The sequence below is a fragment of the Triticum urartu genome, chromosome 4A (genome assembly GCF_056163025.1).
Source record: "Triticum urartu cultivar PI428250 chromosome 4A, HENAU_Tu73, whole genome shotgun sequence".
NCBI classification, from domain to species: domain Eukaryota; kingdom Viridiplantae; phylum Streptophyta; class Magnoliopsida; order Poales; family Poaceae; genus Triticum; species Triticum urartu.
Window position 1 is genome coordinate 274,422,079 of NC_141876.1, and position 17,774 is coordinate 274,439,852.

Sequence of the window (17,774 nt, forward strand, 5' to 3'; positions counted from 1 at the left end):
GAACCTACTATTTTGGATTTCAAGGGATTTAATTATGACAATTGCTCTTTGATAGATTGTATTTCCTTATTGCAATCTGTGCTAAATTCTCCTCATGCTTATAGCCAAAATAAAGCTTTTACCAAACATATCGTTAATGCTTTGATGCAATCTTATGAAGAAAAACTTGAGTTGGAAGTTTCTATCCCTAGAAAACTTTATGATGAGTGGGAACCTATTATTAAAATTAAAATTAAAGATCATGAATGCTATGCTTTGTGTGATTTGGGTGCTAGTGTTTCCACGATTCCAAAGATTTTGTGTGATTTGTTAGGTTTCCGTGATTTTGATGATTGCTCTCTAAACTTGCACCTTACGGATTCCACTATTAAGAAACCTATGGGAAGAATTAATGATGTTCTTATTGTTGAAAATAGGAATTATGTGCCCGTAGATTTTTTTTCGTTCTTGATATAGATTGCAATCCTTCATGTCCTATTATTCTTGGTAGACCTTTCCTTAGAACGATTGGTGCAATTATTGATATGAAGGAAGAAAATATTAGATTCCAATTTCCGTTAAGGGAAGGCATGGAACACTTTCCTAGAAAGAAAATTAAATTACCTTATGAATCTATTATGAGAGCCACTTATGGATTGCCCACCAAAGATGGCAATACCTAGATCTATCCTTGCTTTTTATGCCTAGCTAAGGGCGTTAAACGATAGCGCTTGTTGGGAGGCAACCCAATTTTATTTTTGTTCCTTGCTTTTGCTCCTGTTTAGTAATAAATAATTTATCTAGCCTCTGTTTTGGTTGTGTTTTTTGTTTAATTAGTGTTTGTGCCAAGTTGAACCGTTGGGAAGACTTGGGGAAAGTCTTGTTAATCTTGGTGTAAAAAAACAAAAACTTTAGCGCTCACGAGAACTGCTTCCATTTTTATTTGGAAAGTGCTATTTAGTTAATTATTTTTGCAGATGATTAATAGATAAATTCCTCACGTCCAGAAATTTATTTTAGAATTTTTGGGGTTCCAGATCTTGCGCTAGCTACAGATTACTACAGACTGTTCTGTTTTTGACAGATTCTGTTTTTCGTGTGTTGTTTGCTTATTTTAATGAATCTATGGCTACTAAAATAGTTTATAAACCATAGAAAAATTGGAATACAGTAGGTTTAACACCAATATAAATAAAGAATGAGTTCATTACAGTACCTTGAAGTGGTCTTTTGTTTTCTTTCGCTAACGGAGCTCACGAGATTTTCTACTTTGAGTTTTGTGTTGTGAAGTTTTCAAATTTTGGGTAAAGATTTGATGGGTTATGGAACAAGGAGTGGCAAAAGCCTAAGCTTGGGTATGCCCATGGCACCCCCAAGATAATCTAAGGACACCTAAAAGCCAAAGCTTGGGGATGCCCCGAAAGGCATCCCCTCTTTCGTCTACTTCTATCGGTAACTTTACTTGGAGCTATATTTTTATTCACCACATGATATGTGTTTTGCTTGAAGCGTCTTGTATGATTTGAGTATTTATTTGTTAGTTTACCACAATCATCCTTGTTGTACACACCTTTTGAGAGAGACACACATGATTCGGAAATTATTAGAATACTCTATGTGCTTCACTTATATCTTTTGAGTTATATAGTTTTGCTCTAGTACTTCACTTATATCTTTTAGAGCACGGTGGTGGATTTGTTTTATAGAAACTATTGATCTCTCATGCTTCACTTAGATTATTTTGAGAGTCTTAAATAGCATGGTAAATTGCTTAAATAATCCTAATATGCTAGGTATACAAGATTAATAATAAAATTCTCTTATGAGTGTGTTGAAACTATGAGAAGTTTGATGCTTGATGATTGTTTTGAGATATGGAGGTAGTAATATTAAAGTTGTGCTAGTTGAGTAGTTGTGAATTTGAGAAATACTTGTGTTAAAGTTTGTGATTCCCGTAGCATGCACCTATGGTGAACCGTTATATGATGAGGTCGGAGCATGATTTATTTATTTATTGTCTTCCTTATGAGTGGCGGTCGGGGACAAGTGATGGTCTTTTCCTACCAATCTATCCCCCTAGGAGCATGCGTGTAATACTTTGCTTTGATAACTTGTAGATTTTTGCAATAAGTATATGAGTCCTTTATGACTAATGTTGAGTCCATGGATTATACCCACTCTCATCCTTCCATCATTGCTAGTCTCTCTAATACCGCGCACCTTTCGCCGGTATCATACACCCACCATATACCTTCCTCAAAACAGCCACCATACCTACCTATCATGGCATTTCCATAGCCATTCCGAGATATATTGCCATGCAACTTTCCACCGTTCCATTTACTATGACACGCTCCATCATTGTCATATTGCTTTGCATGATCATGTAGTTGACATTGTATTTGTGGCAAAGCCACCGTTCATAATTCGTTCATACGTGTCACTCATGAGTCATTGCATATCTCGGTACACCGCCGGAGGCATTCATACAGAGTCATATCTTATTCTAAGTGTCAAGTTGTAATTCTTGAGTTGTAAGAAAATAAAAAGTGTGATGATCATCATTATTAGAGCATTGTCCCAGTGAGAAAAGGATGATGGAGACTATGATTCCCCCACAAGTCGGTATGAGACTCCGGACGAAAAAAAAAAGAGGCCAAAAAAAGAGAGGAATGGCCCAAATAAAAAAATGAGAGAAAAAGAGAGAAGGGACAATGATACTATCTTTTACCACACTTGTGCTTCAAAGTAGCACCATGATCTTCATGATAGAGAGTCTCCTATGTTATCACTTTCACATACTAGTGGGAATTTTTCATTATAGAACTTGGCTTGCATATTCGGATGATGGGCTTCCTCAAAATGCCCTAGGTCTTCGTGAGCAAGCAAGTTGGATGCACACCCACTTAGTTTCTTTTTGAGCTTTCATATATTCATAGCTCTAGTGCATCCGTTGCATGGCAATCCCTACTCACTCACATTGATATCTATTGTTGGGCATCTCCATAGCCCGTTGATACGCCTAGTTGATGTGAGACTATCTTCTTCTTTTTGTCTCCTCCACAACCACCATTCTATTCCACCTAAAATGCTATGTCCATGGCTCACGCTCATGTATTGCGTGAAGATTGAAAAAAATTTGAGAATGTCAAAAGTATGAAACAATTGCTTGGCTGTCATCGGGGTTGTGCATGATTTAAATACTTTGTGTGGTGAAGATAGAGCATAGCCAAACTATATGATTTTGTAGGGATAACTTTCTTTGGCCATGTTATTTTGAAGAGACATAATTGCTTAGTTAGTATGCTTGCAGTATTATTATTTCTATGTCAATATTAAACTTTTGGGTTGAATCTTTCGGATCTGAATATTCATACCACAATTAAGAATAATTACATTGAAAATATGCCAAGTAGCATTCCACATCAAAAATTCTATTTGTATCATTTACCTACTCGAGGACGAGCAGGAATTAAGCTTGGGGATGCTTGATACGTCTCCAACGTATCTATAATTTTTGATTGCTCCATGCTATATTATCTACTGTTTTGAACATTATTGGGCTTTATTATCCATTTTTATATTATTTTTGGGACTAACCTACTAACCGGAGGCCCGGCCCAGAATTGCTTTTTTTGCCTATTTTAGGGTTTCGAAGAAAAAGGAATATCAAACGAAGTCCAAACGAAATGAAACCTTCGGGAACGTGATTTTCTCACCGAACAAGATCCAGGAGACTTGGACCCTACGTCAAGTAACCAATACGGAGGCCACGAGGTAGGGGGCGCGCCTACGCCCCCCCCCCCAGGCGCGCCCTCCATCCTCGTGGGCCCCCTGTTGCTCCACCGTCGTACTTCTTCCTCCTCTATATACCTACGTACCCCCAAACGAGAAGATACGAAGCCAAAACCCTAATTCCACCGCGGTAACTTTCTGTATCCACGAGATCCCATCTTGGGGCCTGTTCCGGAGCTCCGCCGGAGGGGGCATCGATCACGGAGGGCTTCTACATCAACACCATAGCCTCTCCGATGAAGTGTGAGTAGTTTACCTCAGACCTACGGGTCCATAGTTATTAGCTAGATGGCTTTTGGATCTCAATACAAAGTTCTCCCCCTCTCTTGTGGAGATCTATTCGATGTAATCTTCTTTTTGCGGTGTGTTTGTTGAGACCGATGAATTGTGGGTTTATGATCAAGTTTATCTATGAACAATATTTGAATCTTCTCTGAATTCTTTTATGTATGATTGGTTATCTTTGCAAGTCTCTTCGAATTATCAGTTTGGTTTGGCCTACTAGATTGATCTTTCTTGCAATGGGAGAAGTGCTTAGCTTTGGGTTCAATCTTGCGGTGTCCTTTCCCAGTGACAGTAGGGGCAGCAAGGCACGTATTGTATTGTTGCCATCGAGGATAACAAGATGGGGTTTTTATCATATTGCATGAATTTATCCCTCTACATCATGTCATCTTGCTTAAGGCGTTACTCTGTTCTTATGAACTTAATACTCTAGATGCATGCTGGATAGCGGTTGATGTGTGGAGTAATAGTAGTAGATGCAGGCAGGAGTCGGTCTACTTGTCTCGGACGTGATGCCTATATACATAATCATACCTAGATATTCTCATAACTATGCTCAATTCTGTCAATTGCTCAACAGTAATTTGTTCACCTAACGTAAAATACGTATGCTCTTGAGAGAAGCCACTAGTGAAACCTATGGCCCCCGGGTCTATCTTCCATCATATTAATCTTCCAACACTTAGTTATTTTCATTGCCTTTTATTCTACTTTGCATCTTTCTCATAAAAATACCAAAAATACTATCTTATCATATCTATCAGATCTCACTCTCGTAAGTGACCGTGTAGGGATTGACAACCCCTTATCGCGTTGGTTGCGAGGATTTATTTGTTTTGTGTAGGTGCGAGGGACTCACGCGTAGCCTCCTACTGGATTGATACATTGGTTCTCAAAAACTAAGGAAAATACTTACGCTACTTTGCTGCATCACCCTTTTCTCTTCAAGAGAAAATCAACGCAGTGCTCAAGAGGTAGCAGAGCAAGAGAAGAACAATACCAAATTTACCTTTCCCGATATTGAAGATGGATCATTGATCACTCTATATGGTATTATGGTAGTAGAATTGGTACCGGATCTTGTCAATCTCAGACCTACACAAGTAAGGCTTATTGAGGAGTTTGGTTAGGATGAGTGGCACAAAATTCAAGCAAGTGTTAGCCAAGGTATTGATGATGTTGAAAAAGATTCACAAATTGCAAGTAAAGCAAATAGATAAAAACCTATGATATCACTTGGAGCACGCACACAGAAGATAAAAGGGATTCGTGCAACTAAGGGATGAGCACAAAATGTGTTACCATGGAAAATGTTCGTGTTGCACGAATACAAGAAAGACTCTAGCACGATTGCTCAATGGGCGTGATACGTACTTGTGCACAATATAAGAGAGACAAAACGTGTCGTTCTTCTATCCCAAGTATGCTATGTATGTATGACCCGAGATGATCAATGGTATGCACTGTGGCTCAATGTTATTGCTTAGAAGATCTTTGCGTTCTTTTCCTTTTGCTTAAAAGCTTGCTCCTTTTTGTGTGTATGATGTTTTGCCACTTATGCGAAATGCACAATCCAAGATAGCAATGATATATGCACAAGGAACTATGACACAATATGATAAGGTGATATGAACATGCTATGAAGCTATGCGGCGTATGTATCACTAAAGTGCACAATTAATGTAGCCCGGGAATTCTCAAGTGGCTAGTATCGGTGGGCAAGTGACACAAATGGCTTGGGGTTATCAATGCAATGGCAAGGGAAAATGCAAAGATGTCGTCGGAGTTACTGTCCTTGCTTGCGGCTATGGTGTCAAATAGTGAAGCGGTTGTTGTCGATGTCAAGTCCATGGCAATGATGAGTGGCGGTGGTGTTGATGTCGAACCGTCCCTAATTAGCCGAAACACCGTAGGAAACGGGAACTGCAACTCAAAATCTCAAAGAGATGTGGGTAAGAATTGGTCGTTAGGGCTATTTTTGGTGGGGATTTTTGAAATTGACAAACTACAAATTCATGGATAAAAAACAAAATCTCACAAGAACCAACAAAATGGTAGGGCTATTTTTGGTGGGGATTTTCGAAATTGAACAAAAAGCAACAAAATAGGCTAGCCAATTGGGGGGGGGGGAGGGACTCCAAGATGTTAATCAACCTATGCTCGGATCCAAGATGTTGGGGGTGAAAACCTAGGAGGTGATCTTCACACTTGGAGGGGGGAGAGGGGGAAATCAAACACAAACACAAGAGGAAAACTCACATGACAAGATCCAAGGTCACACATCCACTAAATCCACATACGCATGCAAGATTCAAGATCCAAATCCAAGGAGAAAAATAGCAAAGGGTAGTCCTTCCCAATACCTGGATGAGTTGAGGTCTTGATGATAGTCTTCTCCAATCCTGGGGAGGAGGTCTTGATATCCACTTGGGGATCTTCTTCTAAGAGGTCTTGATCTCCAAGGGGAGAGGTAGATGAGCAAATCTCTCTCTAGATCATAACATATGCTTTGCTAACCCTAAAACGGAGGTAGGAGACGGATATTTATAGTCTAAGTGAGGGAAGGGGTACATGGGCCTCTGCCCGAGTCATGCGCACACGCAAAGGCCGGATGGGTGGCTGCCCGGATGATCCGGGCAATGTCCGAATGATCTGGGTGGTCACCCGGATGATGCGGCTCGGTCACTGCTGTTGTGGTCGGGTCAGATGTCCAGGACGTCGTCCGGGCGTCCGGATTCGTCCGAATGATCTGGGTGGAGTTCCAGATGATCCGGCTTCATGGAGAGGCTACGGGTGTCTTCGGACGCCTTGGCTGGATCGTCTGGAAGGAGGTCTGGATCATCCGGGTGGATGTTGACTTGTCTCGTTTCTTCACATTCTTCTTCCTCAACCGCTTGGCCTTGTTCTCTAGCTTCTCCATGGCTCGTCCTTTGGTACCTAAATATGCAAAGTGTCTCCGCTTGAGGTAGTAGCCATGTCTCATGTGATTCGAAAGGAAGTTGAATGAGGGAGTTCACCTCGGTTTCGATGACTCTTGCATGAGCCCTTGTCATCGGTCCACTTGCTACCTTGTGAGACGAAGATGTGACCATGAGGATGACTGAAGGATGCTCCGCATCAATGTGGCTGAGGTTTTAGAGCAATATCTCTAAGCACTTGAGCAATTAGACAATTCTCAAAATCTCACCCCCTTTTAATAGTATTGGCTTTCGTATCGACACAATGTGATTTTGGATCACTTAACCAAAAATGTAGAGTCTTACCTTTGCCAACACCTTTGCTTAGTAGCTTGAGAGGTCCACATCTAAATTCAAAAGCTTGCCTAAGTTGAACTCTTCCTGAAATATGCTAAGGAAAACATTAATCCAACAACATATATGTCGATATGAATTACCAAAACCACGAAGGGAGTTCACATAAGGGATGACGGCCAAGGGAGTTGACACACATCCTAGGGCAGCCAAAACTCAACCCTAGGTCATACAAAGCCCATGGGCCCCAGTGGAGGTGACGCATCACCCTCTGACTTGAATTCTATTGCAGCATTTTAGCAGTAGTGTCAAGCTCATTGCAATTTTGAATGTGACAAATTAGGTTGGAAAATGCACAAGCTAAGCTTCCGGACACAATAGACGTGGTAACTTGTCTTGGGCAGCCCAAAGTAACATGGGTGTACTTCATGTACATCACCTAATATTGTCACTTTGATTTTACATCATTTCTTAATCAAGTGTAGGGGTAGTACAGGTAGTCAGGGCTGTGTGCATAGCAGCAATGTCCTCATCATGGTAGCTCAGCAACACGCATACATGAAGATAAAAATGCCAGGGCCGCAAGGTACCATGACCATAGAAGTCTTGCCAGAACAAGCGAGATGCAACAGACCCAACTATGGTCCCAGGCAATCATGCAATTACAAGCTACTTCCTCCGTTCCAAAATAGATGACTCAACTTTGTATAACACAAAGTTGAGTCATCTATTTTGGAACGGAGGGAGTATAAGGTAATAGGGGTAGACGCCACAGTCTACGACCCAACAAGGCGCCCAGTCGATCATATTCAATTACATCATTCTTGGCAATGAGCATCGGTATAAGTTTCTCTGAGACACTAATCCAAACAATCTGGATCTACTATCCTGGACCGATACTCACCAAAAGAGGAAAAAGGACAAACACACATGATTACCATAAATTTTACTGCCTCCACGGACGTGTTGTAAGATGAACAAACATCAGGGTCATAAGAAAGACCACAGTGCTGGAGGCAACCGATCACACAACCCGATCGGGAGGCATAGCGCCATCCTTGGAATTACAACCGAAATAGTAAAGCATACGCGCATGTGCCCGGTTAACATATCTGTGGATAATTGAGTGCTTTTGGTTTTCAACCAAGATTAGGGCACACAAGTAAAGACAATCTATGTAAGCATTTGGTACAGATGGAATCCTAACCAAACTGCACAAGACTAGGAAGATCAGCACTTGCAATAATTCAGCAAGATTCAATGGCAATAAAAGCTAATTTCAACGTGCTATACGTCGAACAATACAGTCCAGTGGGGTAAACATCTAAAGAACAAAGAAAAACTGTACACCACCATATCTTAAATCAACGACATTAAGGAAACATTTATAAACTTTATTGAGACTCTGAATGATGATTCTGAAAGAGTAATTGTCAAACTAAAAGTTCATAGAAAATCAGCAATAACTGAAAAGTAAAACTTGATATAACTACAAAATAAAATTCAACTGTTAACGAGTTCTCCTTGTCTATGTTTGTTTCTGCCTTGAAGATATCTGGATAGGAGTAAACTGTAGAACGAACGAACAAGCATCACCCACCAGGCTGTCAATTGTGTCCTCCCATTTCTCATATGCTTTGAAGCCTATGAAAATGAGAGGAATACCTATTGTTGCATGTAAATTCTAATGTCATTAGTAGTCATGCAGATGATGCATTCACTAAAATTTAGAAAGCGAAGCCTGAAGTATTTCATTACCTATTTTAAATGCAGCCTCCGAAGACATGGCACTAAGGATGCTAACAACCAGTAGGAAGAATACCACCTGATGAGGAGAAAAGTGAACTCAGTTAGACATTAACATAAAACGTATGCCAGGTGTCAGTACTTAGCACAACATCAACTCATCAAGTATGTGAAGCGTACAAATATAAAGCATGAGATTATATCATGCCTTGAGAAAAAGTGGCCAATCATTTCCCCTACAAAGAGATTTTAGCACGCCAACTAATGAGTTCCATGATGAACTGACTGAACAAGCAATATGATGTGCCTCCACCTGTGAGATGTGGAAGTTTGAGGGCTCAAGTTTCTCAATCTTGTGGCCAAACCTGCAATAATTACCAAAATCACAATTTAATAAATGAGAACACTTGAGGAAATGCTAAGAGATGATTAAAAGACCCCAATGCTGTTTAACTATCTGGTAGCAGCTATATATTCAGCAAAATAAAGCACAATAAGAGAGGACCGTACACATTTGCAGGGAGCATGCCATGAATGAACAAGAACAGTGCTGTTAGTGAGAAATTTTTTGCCATTGCTGTGATAATGGTGTAACCACATGTGAATAACTGGTAGTAGATAACGGCCAATAGTAGTAGCACTGTCATTGTTTGCTTCGTATCTTCCCAAAGAAGCGTTTTTGCAACTGAAAGTAATTAGAAAACAATTAGTAATGATAGCAGGAGGAGGGGGAGGCAGATTGAGTCATACCATTTCCATTCCCAAGCAAAATCGAAGTCTTTGATATACTCCTTTGATTCTGAGCTTGCATATGGGAATACGACTCTATTGTTCTCTTCAGCCCATCCTGAAATTTCAAAACAATATGAATTGCTTATAGTTGAACATTCATAAGAGATAAGTAGGAAATGAACTGAAATTGTTCTTCAAATCATCCCACTCAAAAACAAATCAAGTCAAGGAAGGTCATTAATGAAAAAACTAGAGGACACAGTAAAACACCTTGAGTGATACAATGGGTTCATAACCAAGCTGATCTTTCGCTCTTGAGCAACTGAATGTTCGATTGCATGAGAGGAGCCTGATCCTTGACGGTGTCAACTGAGGAACCTTCATGCCATACTTGCAGAACGACTTGTAAGTCCATTCCACCACATGAGCCAATGGCATCATAACAGAGACAGGAATTTTTATTGAAGGCCTGCACAAAGGTCCAGTGCATTAGTATGCTGGTTACCAAGTCACCCAAATAAGTATGGAAGAGAACACTGATCCCTGATCCTTAAATGCTTACATAGGAGAAGAGATATCACTCCAGATACGTAAGAGAGTTGGTGAAATAAATCTAGGGCACTGGAATGGTAAGATCTGAGAGTCAATTCAAGATACTAACAGCCTTGTACCATCCCTTAACAGAAAAGTCTACAATGGAATATCAAGGACAGTAAAACTAAGCTTAAACCAAGCCCTCTCACGCATCCTTACCTATGAGCCGTCCGATTTCGTGTTTGGGACATCCATGGTCGTCAGATCTGAGTTCTGGTCACGAACTGAGCTGACTGTCCTATGGTCTGCTACTCTGGAAGCATTTTTGAAGGCCTGTGGTTAATTTGGGCCCGGGTGTACATACGACCTAACAAATTGGGCCTGATGAGCCTGTGGCAGCCTCCGGTATGTACAGCCCAAAGAGGACTATCGATAGCCAGCTAGGGCGTCGTTTCGTTAGCAAGGTCGGCACCCTTCGACCTAGGACGATGCGCCGCCGCTGTCATTGTTGGTCACCGGAGAGAGAGAGACGCAATGGAAACGACGTACCGGATCAGGTCACCACGCACTGCCCAGATTGCTGATGTTCTAGAGTCAGCCGGTTGTTCCTTTTCCACCCCCTCCTCTTCTGACCCATCTCTCACGGGCGATGGCGACGCCTGCGCTCTCACTCAGGGGCGATGGGCGTGACAGCATGTGATAATCGCCATATCCGCATCCAGTCCTTCCTCGCCCACCGCGTCTTTAGCCAGCACCACCAGGTTGATTTGCGAGTGTTCGTTCAAATTTCAGCACATATTTCTCTTTTGTTTTCGCAATAAAATGTTACTGTTTTTTCCCAATACTGTCTATATATATTAGAATATTAGATAGAGAATTGTTTACCAATACCGTCTATGTTCCTCTCTTTATGTATCTCTGGCTCCTATGAGTCTATGGTCTGGTGGTAGTTACTCCATTAGATGCATCTGTGCTAAACATACAGGATGAAATCACTGTTAATGATATTCTTTTTGCAAGGAGCACTTGCCCTGATTAGATGAATTTCATTTCTCTTGTCTCAGTTTTGCTCGAGTAATAATGGTTTGAGGGTGATTTCAGTGTGTGGATTACTAACCAGCGAATGGGGCTGCTAAGGTAGCACGTCCCAGTTAGCCACTGGATCTACTGTAGGATTATTTGAAAATGAGTGACCAGTACTGATCACTCTTTTGATCTTGTTTCCAGAGCGCTATCAAAGGTTGGATGGTTTTGACTCTCTAAAGCAGATTTGGATCCCAAGAGCATGCTCATAATTGTTAGACTTGCTACTGATTGATAGAAAGGTTGGTCCAATAATATGTATTTACTTCATAGTACAATATGATTGATGGCATGAGGAATGAAAATCGTATGCTTTTCTTCAGAAGGTTCCCATTTAATGCTTATTGATGAGTTTTTTTTTCAAAATCTTACTCATAGTTATGTTTCTTTGCATTGCTCATGAAACTATTGAAATTCAATGGCAGGTTTTTCGAGGATGCTATTGGCAAGAAATAGTTCTCTGTGTACGAGTGATCTCATTGCTGCCTGCGTGCCTGAAAAATGGCCACATCCCACTTATAGGTTAGTATTATTCAGTATCCTCACATACATAAGCTGACACCTTGTTAAAGAAGCATAGGTTTGGCTCAGTCACACTGCCTCACTTGATTTCACCTTTTTGGTATTAAATAGAAAATCCAAGCTCCAGAGCTATGCCCCCGAGTTTGTTAGTTGAGACAATTCCTTATTTGACACTGTCTTAAAATCTGGTTCCTTATTTGACACTGGAAAAGTTTTTCTTCCCTATTTGACACTAGTCCTAAATTTTATTCCCTATACGACACTTCCGTTCATTTTGAGTCTAAATGACACCTGAAAAGAAAATTTTGCCCCTCATGTGGTATGTGTGCGCGTGTGCGTGTGCTGTTGCGTGTGTGGGTGCACGCGCACATGTGTGCTGCTGCTGCATGTTTGTGTGCATGTGTGCTGCTGCGTGTGTGTTTGCTACTGCGTGTGTACGTGCGCGTGTGTGTGTTGTTGCGTGCCTATGTGTTGCCTGCGTGTGTGCTGCTGCGTGTGTGTGTATGTGGGTGTGTTGCTGCGTGTGTGTGTGTGTGCGTGTGTGTGTGTGTGTGCACGCGCGCGTGCGTGTGTGTGCGCGTGCGTGTGTGTTGGTGCATGTGTATGTGTTGATGCGTGTGTGCTTCTGCTTTCGCACTGATGCTGCGTGTGTGCGCTATTGCCCCCCACACACATACCACATGAGGGGCAAAAAGAGTCTTTTCAGGTGTCATTTAGGCTTAAAATGGACGAAAATGTCATATAGGGAATAAAATTTAGAACTTGTGTCAAATAAAGAAGAAAAACTTTTTCAGTGTCAAATAAGGAAGCAGATTTTAAGATAGTGTCAAATAAGGAATTTTCTCTTGTTAGTTATAAGGGAATTTGTATGGAGTTACGCAGAAGCGCATTGGTCCGTAGCTAAATGATTATCTAATTCTATTAATTCATAGTTAACTGATTATATACCCTTCCATTGCAGGTCCAGATTGCAACACTTTTATGTCCACACATATCAGTCTAGGCTCTACAGATTCAGGAGGTGCTCTCGTGTCACTTTTGCGGTTTATGCCCCCATTAGCTTGTATCTCTGTCAAATAATCCTCATCTATGGTAATCATTGACTTCATTTGGATTATTAAGAGGTCTTACCATTTCATGTTTTTTTTGCTTGGTAAGGTTTGCCATCGAGTGATGAAACACGATCTATGTAGTAAATATAGAGGTACCTTGTTTTTTATAGAGAATATGCACGAAGCTCCCATCGTAATACTGAAGTTTATAATTCAAGTTTGATATCTCAAAAAAATACTATTCCTAGACCTACCCCTGAAGGCAATGGTTTGTTAATGGTGATTAGTATATTGTAATTTTAACTACTTGTCTCTTACGAATTTATCATCTCTTTTTCCAATTATTCTACAGCTCTGAAATTGGGCAATATCAGTTCATCATTGAGCATCAAGGTTCACAAAACCATCAACTATTAAGATGCCAATCATATGTGGGTCTGGATGGGAAAGAGCAAACAAGCTGCCATCTACCATGAGAGCCAACATAGGAATCCTAGCTGATTATAATTTGGTTTGTGTAGTAGACATATTTACTACTATCCTCCTAAAAACAAGTACGGGTGGTCTGTTTTGTTTTGTTATTGTCGGGGTAATTGACCACGGGTACCCCGAAGACAGCGAGACAATATTTCAAGACATCGGGGGTAGCAAAGCCCTTCAGTCCGACTGCTCAGGCCGCCCCACACGGCCCCCTGTCCGACTGCCCGGGCCGACTGCGCCAACCAGCCGGCGCCCGAAGTCAACCACTACAGCTCCGACCCGACACCGACAAGACGCCCATACCGCTGACGAGACCTATGCACTGTTGAGCAATAGTAACACACTGTAGCGGGCGTATCATGTCACATCGCTGTGCCCCAAATAGTATAAGTTAGGCCCCGCGGGCCACCCCTTGTCCCCTGGGCTCCCCTTTATAAGGAGCACCATGTCCCCTGAGCTCCCTTTTATAAGGAGCACCAGGGGAGGCTCACACGGGAGCAAGCTAGCAAGCTAGCTAGCCATCCATCCATCCATCCACATACTCACGCATGAGCACACACATGCTCACGGCCACAAGCCATATGCCATTCGGCCATTAGAGCTTGCATGTCCATCCGGCCACCCGCATATATACGAGATCAGGTGCCCATAGCATTGATCTCAGATACAGCTCCAGAGCACTCTGTACCAGATATACCGCATATACTCGGACATGCAGGAGTAGGGGTATTATCTCTCCGGAGAGCCCCGAATCTGGGTAAACCACTGCGTGATACTCGCATACCCGTCCCTGGATATTCCGGCAGGCAGCAGTCTTGCCCTCACACGAAGCCTCAAGCCACCTTGTGGCATCTGTCGTCTTGCACCCCCCCCCCCCCCCCCGGTGAGAATACCATGACAGTTGGCGCCCACCGTGGGGCCTGCTGCTGCTGGTTTCGCATTCCGGGCGGGACCTTTTCATCATCGCCACCGCGGCGTCGCGCCGTCTCTCTGATAGCGATCGGGGGCTCGACATCGACACGCCCCCGGAGTGGCCGCGAGGGGCGCCGTCGGCCTCGCCATCTTCATCGCCACCACCGCGGCGTCAACTGCGGCACCGCCGTCCCGGCCTCTCATGCGCCCCGCACCTCATCTTGCTCCGGCGTGTGCGTCGGCACCTCCCCGCGCCGGATGACGCCCCGTCGCCCGCGTCCGCGCGTTTCCACTGGCGCCTTGCGTGTCCGTGCGCTGCTCGCGTCCGTACGTCCATGCGTTCGCCGCTGCTCCGCCCGTGTCCGCATGCTGCAGAGCGGCCGCCGCTGTGCCCGGGGCCGCGCGTTTGCTGCTTCTCTGCACACGCTCAAGCTCGCTTAGCTTCTACGCACAAGTCATACAGCGGTCATGCAGTAGCCAGACACTTCTCATATACTTTATTACTCATACAGTGGTTGACACAAGCCATACCATGTCCCAGATATTGGCTAGATATGACACAGATAGTGGCCAGACACTACCCGTACAAAGGCAAAGACGGATATTGCATGTACATCACTCAGATAATAGTCAGCGCCTCCCCACGCGTGGCCGTCGTCACGCTCCTCGCGTTGGCGCTGCTCCTCGCCCGCCCGTGGCCGTCGCCTGCCGCAGCTCCACCGGGTCTGCCCCGCACCACTGCATCAACCTTTGCCTCGCTCTGCAGCCGCCCGCTGCCTCCTCCATGCCTGCAGGCCGGCCAGCTCCCCCGGCCCCGCTCGCATCAAGCGCGCCCGCGCTGCTGCACGTCGCCCGCACTCCGCCTGTGCCGCTCCCGCGTGATGCGGAGCATCCCAAGGTCATCCCCATGGACCTACCATCGTCTCATCAAGTGCCTAGTGGACCCATGACTTGATCATGCAAGAGCTCTTGAAACCGAGGTGACATCTCTCCTCTCACAATTCCACTTCGATGCACATGAAGCATGGCTACTACCTCATATGGATACTTTGTGCACACTCAGGTACAATGGAGAAGCTAAGGAGCAAGGACAAGAAGAAGAGAAAGATGGACGAGAAGACGGAGAAGAAGGAGGGTTGAAGGAAAAGTCCCAGCCACCGGACGACCAGCCGGGACCGGACGTCCGGCGCCTGAAGCATCAGCCGAGCCCCAGCGAGCGGACGTCTGATCCAGACCGGACGGCCGGTGCCCCTGCACCCGAAGCAAACGAGCGGACGTCCGGTCCGGACCGGACGACCGGCACCCCTGCATCCGAACCAACATCAGCGGAAGCCCGACGTTTCCGGACGTCCGGCACCCCATCACAGAGTCGAACCAGCGGACGCCCGAAGGACACCGGACGACCGGCCGCTCCTGAGACACCGGACGACCGGCCACCAGTGGACGTCCGGAACCTGGCTGCGTCCAGCTTCGGGCCCGAGGCCCATGTACCCCTACTTTCGCCCCCATTTGCACTTAGACTATAAATAGACCTCTCCCACCTCCTTTCTAGGGTTAGCAAATGTTTAGCTCATGTTTGTGAGAGAGCTTTACTCATCCACTTGGTTACCTTCTCCTCGGAGATTCGAGCCTCCACCGGAGAAAATCCCCCAAGCGGATTCAAGCCCCCTTTACGGGAAGATCCCTTTGTGGATTCAAGACCTCACGGAGAAGAACCGGTTACCGTGTATCGTCCTTAGTTGTTCATGGATTCGTGTACCTCTACCTATGTACTCGAGGAGCTAGCCCATGTGTGACTTATTCCTGTCGGTTTAGTGATTTCTCTTGTGTTTTTCTCTCCGTTCCTCCCCGTGTTCTTTGTGTCTTCCCCGGGATCCGCTCCTTTCGTGAAAGATTGGGCGATTAGGGTCTCTACCCTACATCATCTTGGTATCTAGAGCAAGGTTGATCACGATTTCGGAGCCCTCCTCTTCGTTTTCTAGCTTGATTTTGTTGTTTTTCGTCCTAATCCGAAAATCCCCACAAAAATAGCCCCAAAAAAATTTCTTGTGATTTGTGAGTTTTGACGATGTTTTGTTGGTTTTGATCCGTGAATTTGTTGTGTCGCAAGTGGATCTAGCCTTCCCCCGCCATCTCCACCTCGAAATCCATCCAAAATCCACGAAATCCTATCAATTTTGACCCCGACCCATCGGACGACCACAACTTATCGGACGTCCGGAGCCGCAGGAACCACCGGACGTCCGACCTTTCCGAACGACCGGAACCTCTAACCCGAGCTGAAATTAGCGGATTTCTGACCCGACCGGACGTCCGGCGACCGGACATCCGTCCATTTCCGGACAACCGCTACTCAAAAAACTGATTTCGCTCAAATTTTGTTTCGGCTTCCACCACCTCATCCGCTACACCACCACCGACTTCCGCAAACCTTTCCAATACCCCAACCCACACCACCATTTACCCGCTACCTACTCCGACACTTTTTGTCGCACTTGGTTTTGAGAATTTGAGTTGCGGCATCGTATCCTTTTGTGTTTCGGCTATCTAGGTACGGTTCGACATCGACATCACCGCCGCTCATTTTCGCCACGGACGCGTCATCAACAACGACCACCTCGACTACGACTTGGTATTCGTGTCACCATTTTGACACCATACCGGAAGCAAGACCGGTAACCTCATCTTGGTATTGGACATATCACTCTTGCCATTACATTGATAGTCATCATAGCCTTACTCCTTTGCCTTGCTTACCCATCGAGACTAGCCATTGAGTATTGCCGGCAACGTGACTTGTGCACATTAGTTATCATACATCCCATAGCATACATACTATCATCGTGTTGCATATCTCAGAGTCATCTCTTGTGTCACAAAGTTGTCGCATACATAATTACTATCTTGGTCCGTCAAGCATCGCATGAGAAAAGAGCTCAAACATCAAAGAGCCAAGCAAGCTTTTAAGCAAAGAGAGAAGATAAGCAAAGAGCTTATAAGCAAGAACCATAGCATCATACAAAATTAAGATTGTCATACTTGAATCATATCTCCGAAACATCATACCTGGGATAGAAGTCTGTTGCATTTTTGCTTAGTAGGTTGTGCACAAGTTCGTATCCGCCTATTGTGCAATCGTGCTAGCGTCTCTCTAGTGTTGTGCAACAAGAGCATTTTCATGGTTTCCACATTTTGGCTCACCTTTGGTTGCACGACCCCATTTATCTTTCCGTGTGTTGTGTTTCCGGGTACCACATCTTGCTATTGGTCTACTTGTTGCATTTACAAGTCGTGGATCTTCTCCAACAATATTGAATCTTGCTTACATTCACATTAAAAATTGTGCCACCATCCTAACCAAGCTCCACCATAAGCTTTTACTTGTGTAGGTGTGAGAAACCGA

The 17,774-nt window shown here is 44.1% G+C and overlaps 1 protein-coding gene across 1 annotated transcript in view; it reads right to left on the bottom strand.

Annotated features, from left to right (window-relative positions):
- Positions 1 to 8,683: 8,683 nt before the first annotated feature.
- LOC125550654 (3beta-hydroxysteroid-dehydrogenase/decarboxylase) overlaps positions 8,684 to 17,774 on the bottom strand; it is a 28,038-nt gene continuing 18,947 nt past the window's right edge. The window contains exons 7-12 of the mRNA XM_048713696.2: positions 10,059 to 10,257; positions 9,807 to 9,903; positions 9,567 to 9,741; positions 9,265 to 9,421; positions 9,069 to 9,135; positions 8,684 to 8,975 (exon numbers count right to left, since the gene is read on the bottom strand). Coding sequence (XP_048569653.1) covers positions 8,839 to 8,975; positions 9,069 to 9,135; positions 9,265 to 9,421; positions 9,567 to 9,741; positions 9,807 to 9,903; positions 10,059 to 10,257 — 832 coding nt within the window. The 3' untranslated portion in view covers positions 8,684 to 8,838. The remainder of the gene's footprint in view (positions 8,976 to 9,068; positions 9,136 to 9,264; positions 9,422 to 9,566; positions 9,742 to 9,806; positions 9,904 to 10,058; positions 10,258 to 17,774) is intronic.